At 62.3% G+C, this 6,987-nt stretch overlaps 1 protein-coding gene across 1 annotated transcript; it reads right to left on the bottom strand.

The window, feature by feature from the left end:
• Nucleotides 1–1,001: 1,001 nt before the first annotated feature.
• MAPK11 (mitogen-activated protein kinase 11) lies at nucleotides 1,002–6,933 on the bottom strand. Its single transcript, XM_004700214.2, has 12 exons — nucleotides 6,163–6,933; nucleotides 4,900–5,029; nucleotides 4,618–4,676; nucleotides 4,407–4,518; nucleotides 4,277–4,306; nucleotides 4,147–4,194; nucleotides 3,926–4,040; nucleotides 3,411–3,482; nucleotides 3,214–3,293; nucleotides 2,516–2,594; nucleotides 2,262–2,435; nucleotides 1,002–2,049 (listed from the first exon to the last, which is right to left on the bottom strand). The coding sequence occupies exons 1-12, from the start codon at nucleotides 6,366–6,368 to the stop codon at nucleotides 1,970–1,972; spliced, it is 1,185 nt and encodes a 394-aa protein (XP_004700271.2). The 5' UTR covers nucleotides 6,369–6,933; the 3' UTR covers nucleotides 1,002–1,969.
• Between the last annotated feature and the right edge of the window lie 54 nt (nucleotides 6,934–6,987).

Raw genomic sequence — 6,987 nt, 5'->3', positions numbered from 1 at the left:
AGCAGAGGGGCCTGACTCAGGGGGTGGCGAGGAACCGCTGGCCAGACACTCCAGCCTGCCCGCGGGGGCCAGTCGCCTCCTTACTGCCCCACAGAGGGGGCAGGCCCGAGCCACTCACTGTTATTGTCACTGCCCCCTGACTCCATACCCACTCCTGGTCTGATGTTACCCACCCTCCAATGTGTCTTGCTCTCAGGAAAGGGCTCCCCACGCTTCTCACCTGCATCTCTAACACGCACTCCTGTGGCCACTGTGGCCCCAGGTTTCTCAGAGGATGGCTCCTGGTCCTCCCACACCTCTCCCTCAGCCTGAGGACCCTCTGCAGGCCACAGAGACACCCTGGTTCCCACTCCCCACCTCTTTTGGTAGCTTGCTCCCAGCCTTTGCTTAATGTGGGCACAGACCCCTCCTACCCCTTTCCCCATTGACCCTGGGCCTGCAGAAAGTGTGGGACACCCCTCAGGAGCAGCCTTGGGGGAGTGATGGTAACAGGATCTTGCATGCCCCCTGCCCAGCCCTGGATGCCCCGCCTGCCCGCCTGCCATGAATCAGCAGCTCAGTACCATCTGGACATGCCAAGTGGCTTTACACTTGGTGACCAGCGTCCTGAGCTGGCGGGTGGGTGGCCTGAGGCCCTGCTGGGTGCAGAAACACAGCCTGAGTGAAGGCCACTTGCTACCCCCACCCCACCCTGGTACCCTATCTTCTCCAGGAAGTCTCCTCTGCCCCCGGCCTCCTGACAGAGGTGAGGTGGGCAAAGTCCCCATTCTGTGGCCATCCCACCTCCCAACTGGCCTTAGCCCAACTGTGTGGCCAGGGCTGAGGCTCAGGATCAGGCTGTATTCCTGGGGACCCCTGACAGGCCCCATATGTGAGCTGCAGCGAGTGGATGAAAGGGGGCCCCTTTCCCAGGCCATGCACAGCAGAGGTAGCACTGTCATTAGCTAGATAGCCACAGGGCACTCTCCCCATCCCCTTGGGGAGCCTCAGACACCAGCTGATAAGAGGGAACCCCTTTATTGAGTGCCTTGTAACAAGTACTTTACATCTAGGTCATACTGGGGCCCTGTGAGACTGGATGCCACCATAAACCCACTCCCCACGCACAAGGAGGCCCTGAGCCAGGGAGGCACCACACTGACCATAGCTTCCAACCGAGTCCAGTCCCAGGGCTCTAGATGAGCTCCAACTGGGAGGAAGGAAAGGAGGGAGAGGGGGCGGGCAGGATGACCACAGACCCTGACATCCAAGCCTTGGGCTTCAGAGCCACTGGATGGGGGGGATGAGGGAGCATTTCCAGAGTGTCCATGTCTACCTCGAGGCTGATGCTGCCTCCCACCCCTGCCCCAGCTGGTGCTGGGCACTCTGGTCTCAAATACTTGCCATAGCCGCCCTGGGCTATGTGGAAACACACAGGTATCCTAGAGCAGCCAGAGCCCCACCCGGAACACAGCCAAATGCCAGCCCTTTGTGGCACCAGGATGATGAACTCTCCAGGGTGCTGGGTAGTTATCAAGACCCTTCACGGGGCCTCCCTGCCGGACCCACCCCCTCATACTGCACAGACCCTAGTAGGTACCAGCAGGACCCTCCCAGTCCCAGCTCTCAGCCCACAGTTCCAGGCTGAGCAATTCTGACCACTGAGACGCTTTTCTGAGTGTCAGGGACCCCTGCCCACCCCTCCACCAGGGACAGTCCCCTGGACAAGGAGGAGAGAAGGAGAAGGTAGGAACTTCCTTCCTTTGTGTGGTCTTCAGGGACAGCTGGCAAGCAGGGACACTGCATGCATGTGTTGCATGTTCACACCATTCCCTGCACCCCCAAGTGTCCAGGTTCCCTGAGGGTGTGGCATGCAGGCCCAGGTTCCAGCCAGAGTCAGAGCTGCCAGATCCTGGGGACTCTGAGAGGCATCCCTGTGGGGGAGCCAGTGCACTCAGCAGCAGGGGCCAGCTGGAGTGTGGCAGGCAGCTCACTGCTCGATGTCCAGGCTGCCTGGTGGCTGTAACGGCTCTGGGGGCTTGAAGCTCAGGACCTCCTGATAGGTGAGCTCTGGAGGAAGCAGGTTTGATGGGGACTGGGTGATCTGTGCTGCCTGGGCCCACCCTGTCCACCCAACCTATAAGGTCTGGGCCCCATGCCCTCTGAGAATGGCTTCAGTCCTGTGCTGGTAGCCAGAGTCTGTGCTGTGCCACCACCCCACCCTGCACCGCCTTAGCCATCTTTGCTGTCCTACCCAGGGAGGGGACCTGCCCAGCACCCACCCTTCCACTCCTCCATGGTGCGCTCCTTGGCCTCCACGCTTTCATCATAGGGCTCAGCCTCAGGCTCATCATCCGGGTCGTGGTACTGGCTGAAGTAGGCATGGGCCAGGGCCTCTGCTGCGCTGACCCGCTGGTCACTGTCCAGCACCAGCATTCGTTCCAGGAGGTCCACAGCTGCAGAGGGTTGGGGCGGGGCAGGCATCATGAGCTCTGCCTCCAGCTGAGCCCATCCCCCGCCCCACCCCTCTGCTCACCCAGAGGATTGACTCCTGGGAAGACACTCCGGAGGTCCTTCTGGGGCAAGGGTGGCAGGGACTGGATGTATGTCCGAGCCTGGGGGGCACAAGGGCAGGCCTGAGGGAGAGGCCCCAACCTCGGCCGGGGGTGGGGGTGGCTGTGAAGCAACCTTCCCATACACAGTCAGTGGTCCCCACTGGCCTAGCCAAGCGCACCAACAGCAGACCTCCTCTTCTAAAGATCTGGGGGTACTTGTGTGCCCGAAGCCCTCAGATCCCGGCACCTCAGTGCCCATGAGCAGTGTTCGGAACTGGGGTTTTGTCCCCATTGTCCCTGTGCAAAGCCCTGGTGGCACAGTGGTTACATGTTAGGCTGATCACTGCAAGGTCAGTGGTTCAAAACCACCAGCCATTTCCTGAGAGAAAGACAGGGCTTTCTACTTTTGTAAAGAGACCAAGTCTCAGAAACTCCCAGAGCAGTTCTGCTCTGTCCTTCTGGGTCCCTATGAGTCCACTTTGACGCAAAAGTTGTGTGTTTACTTGTTTGTTTTAGTCCACCTTGTGTAGGACTGTCTTCCCCACTCCCCCCATGCTGGATCCCTCTGTGGCCTGTGCTCCCCCATGGCGTCCTGTCACCCCCCCACCCCTCCACCCCACACACACAAAGGCCCTTCCCAGGTACCCTGGGGCTCAGCCAGCAGAGGGGCCTGACTCACGTGCTCTGAAGAAATCTTAGCCAGCACCTCAGGGCTAGGCGTGCCCACCACCTCCATGATGCGCTTCAGCTGGTCGATGTCTGGCTCGCTCAGGAACACCACTGCCCAAGCCAGGAGACCCACCTCCCTGTCCGTGCCCCTAGCCCCCTACGCAAGCACTCAGGAAGGGACCATCCACCCTGCCAGGCAAAGGATACAGTCATTCCCAGGAAACAGAGCCTTTCCCTGCAGCAGCTCTGCCATGATACAGCCCACCGACCAGATGTCCACTGTGGGGGTTGGCCTCCATCAGCAGGCTCCCCCAAGTCCCTCCTCAGGGCGTGCGGGACCACACCAGTCCAGTGGACCTCTGGCAACTCTAGGCCCCAAGGTAGGTGGACCCCTTTTTCCCCCTTGAGCCTCAACTCAGCAGGGGGAGGGGCCAGCTCTGGCTGCAGGGGCCAGGATCACTCCACTTTGCTCAGGTCCCCCTGAAAGTGTGTGCCTCCCCCCACCCCCTGAAGATGTGTGCCTCTCCTTCCCACAGACCCCTGAAGGTGTGTGGCCCCCCAATCCCCTGAGGGTGTGCCTCCCCCACCCTAATCCCTTGAAGGTGTGTGTCTGATGCAGGCCCCAACACTGCCTCTTTGCTTCCCCAGTCCCCCAACCCCCTTAAAGGCATGTGTCTCATGCTGATTCCAACTTGCCGCCCCCCCCCCCCCCTGTCAAGCACCTGTCTGGTTATAGTGCATCCAGTTAAGCATGATCTCTGGCGCCCGGTACCAGCGAGTGGCCACGTAGCCGGTCATCTCCTCCTCTGCCTGGCGGGCCAGCCCAAAGTCCAGGATCTGAGGTGACCATGAAATGTTTTCAGCCTCCACTGGCTGAACCACCGACCCCACCCCCTCTGCCCTGCCCCTGAGCTCGCCTGCATCCCCACCCCCCACACCTGACCCTGAGCTCGCAGTCTTCATTCACCGCCACGTTGCTGGGCTTCAGGTCCTGTAGGGGTGAGGCCATGAACGTAGTGCTAGTGAGATCCCAGAAGACCCCAACCAGGACCCAGGGCTCCCCGCTCACCTACCCGGTGGATGATGCCTGCCGAGTGGATGTACTGGGGGTGGGAGGGGAAAGCACAGTGAGACTTACTTCTGCTCCCACCTCCCCACTCCCGACCCTCTGGCCAGGGCGCCCCGCCTCCCCCAGTAGGGAACCTTCAGCCCGCGTAGCAGCTGGTAAACCAGGAACTGCACGTGCTCGTCGCTCAGCGCCTGGCACTTGACAATGTTGTTCAGGTCTGCACCCATCAAAGTGGTCACCAGGTACCTGGGGTCAGGGCCAGGGGTCAAGCAAGTGTCAGGAGAAGGGGCCGCTGCCCGCCTCTGAGGACACTCTCCCCAGTGGGCCGCTGCCACCAGTACTCACACTTCGCTGAAGTCCTCAATGGACGTGGCGGGAGTAAAAACGTCCAGAAGCCCGATGACCTGGGTGTAGGAAGCGGTTCAGCCTCAAGTTGACCTGGGTCCCGCTCGGGGGCGTTCCCTCCCTCTGACCGGCCTCCGGGGCCTCCAGCTCCGGCTTGCCACCCCCAGTGGCTCCGCCCTCCCAGCGCTCCCCGCACCCATTGGTCCGTCCTGGGAAGCCCTGCCACAAGGCGCTCCACGCCTCCATTGGCCCGCCCGCCTCGCTGGCCCGCCCCCGGCTCACGTTCTCGTGCTTCAGGTGCTTGAGCAGCCGCAGCTCGCGGTACGTCCTCCGCGCGTGGATCAGCGACTGGAAGGGGCGCGACAGCTTCTTCACCGCCACCTTCTGGCGCAGCCGCGCGTCGTAGGCCGAGCTGGAAGGCGGGAGAGTGAGGCAGCACCGGAACGGCCTCCCCAGGGGGGCGCGCAGGGTCCAAGAGGGGACGGATGACCACCCCCTCCATCCACCCCGGCGCCTGGCTCAGATGTGAGCCCTTGGGTAGGGCCTTTGCCCGCCTGACTGAGGGCAAGTGTCCAGCCGTGTCCGGCGGCGAGGGCAGGACTCCGGACAGCCCTCCCTGGCCCAATTCTCTCTGCCTTGCGCCCAGCCAACCCTTACCCTCCTCGAGAGAACCCCTCACCCTTCACTCCTCTACCAGCCTGCGCAGATGCTGGACTGGGCCTAGGAAAAGCCGGGCCAGCTGGCGTGGGAATGACATGCCCCCTCAAGAGTCTCCCTCCCAATGCAGAACCCAAGGCCACGGAACTGATTTTGACCCATGGCGGCCCTGAACAGGGTGGGTTTCTGAGTCTTAATCTTTACAGGAGCAGACAGCCTTATCTTTCTCCTACAAAGCGCCTGGTGGTGTGTTTGAAGTCAACCTAAGGTTAGCAGCCCAAAGCCTAACCCACGGCGCCACTAGGACTCCTTGAGGGCTCGCCTAGGTGCCCGCCCCCCAGCTCACTGGACCCGCAACCCCTCCTTGGGGCACTGGCCCTGGGGATATTAAAAAGTGGCGGAATAGTGGTCAGGCGCGTTTATTGGGCAGGATAAGATGCTCGGCAAAGAAGGGTGGCCTGGGCACACGGGACATTGCCCTTTGACCAGCCCATGCCCTTAACGACAGGCACCAGCCCCTCTCCTAGCTGAGGCCACTGGAGACAGCGGTCCCAGACCCGATCCTCAGACACAAATGGGGCAGGGTCACTCGCCCTCCTCTCTGTCCTTGGCCACCTACTGGATGCTGCGTGGCTGGAGGGGAGGGTACCCTTCCCTCCCCCTGGATTGCCCTCTCCCGAGGAAGAGTGAGTGGCGCCTCCCTTGGGACGACCTCAGGTCCAAACTGCTGGGGAGACACCTCTTGTGACCCAGGTGCTCAGGCGATCTCTGTGGAAGTGGTGCAGGAGCACTGTCCAGGCGCCTGGGACATGGGCGCCTCCCAAGTCCACAGCCCACCCTGCTAATGTCCAGTCACCTGGGAGGGTGAGGGGAGTGGCCCCTCATTACCCGAGTGCGTCTGCGCAGTGGAGTTGACGGAGTTCCCATCCCCAGCTGCTCGCGCGGCACCAGGACTGGGCCTGCCGAGGACAGGCTTCCAGGCAAATGCTCCAGGTGCAGCGGTGACCCACCTCCTCCCCAACCTCAGGATGGACAGACAGTTCTCGGGCAGGTGAGTCCAGCGGGCTCTGCACGTCTCTGAGGCATTCGGGCATTGTCCCCAACTCTCCCCCTGCCCTTGAAGACAGACGCTCTCAACAGCTTGGGAGACGTGGGGGGGAAGTGCTCTTCTTAACGGTCTGGGGCTCCGAGAGCGCTATCTGCCTGCCTATGGCGCGGCGCCACCTGGCCTACACCGGCAAGAACCTGCTGGGGGTTGGGGACACCTCTCCATGTACACCCCCGGGCATCAGCCTCGCTGTCAGCCTCACACATCACTGCCTCAGCCTCAGTCTCATTCACCCCACTGCCCCGGGTGCGGACCCCGGGAACCAGCAACCCCCACCCCCACTCAACCATCTGCCAAGGATCCGGGCCGGACACCCCAGGGTCCAGCTGCGGGGTGGTCACCAAGTCCCGTGGTTGGGACAGTGAGGGGGTGCAGACTCCTCTGCTTGGGTCCCGGGGAAAGGGTCCTCGGGAAAGGGCGAGGTCCGCGCCTTCTCCCTTGTCAAACAAAAGCACCCACCGCAGGACAGGGGGCCCGGCCACACGCGGGGGACCCCAGGTATGGACTCGGATGTTTGGGGGCTGGGCGCCCACCTTCCCGCAGCAGCTGACTCTAGTGTCTGCTAGGACAGTTTCCCGCACTCCCCCCGTGCCTGCCTCCGCCCC

Source organism: Echinops telfairi, unplaced genomic scaffold, assembly GCF_000313985.2.
Source record: "Echinops telfairi isolate 266 unplaced genomic scaffold, ASM31398v2 ScPeMD7_2;HRSCAF=8, whole genome shotgun sequence".
NCBI lineage: Eukaryota > Metazoa > Chordata > Mammalia > Afrosoricida > Tenrecidae > Echinops > Echinops telfairi.
Note: the sequence above shows the minus strand (reverse complement) of the source record. Positions and strands in the feature narration are given on the sequence as shown.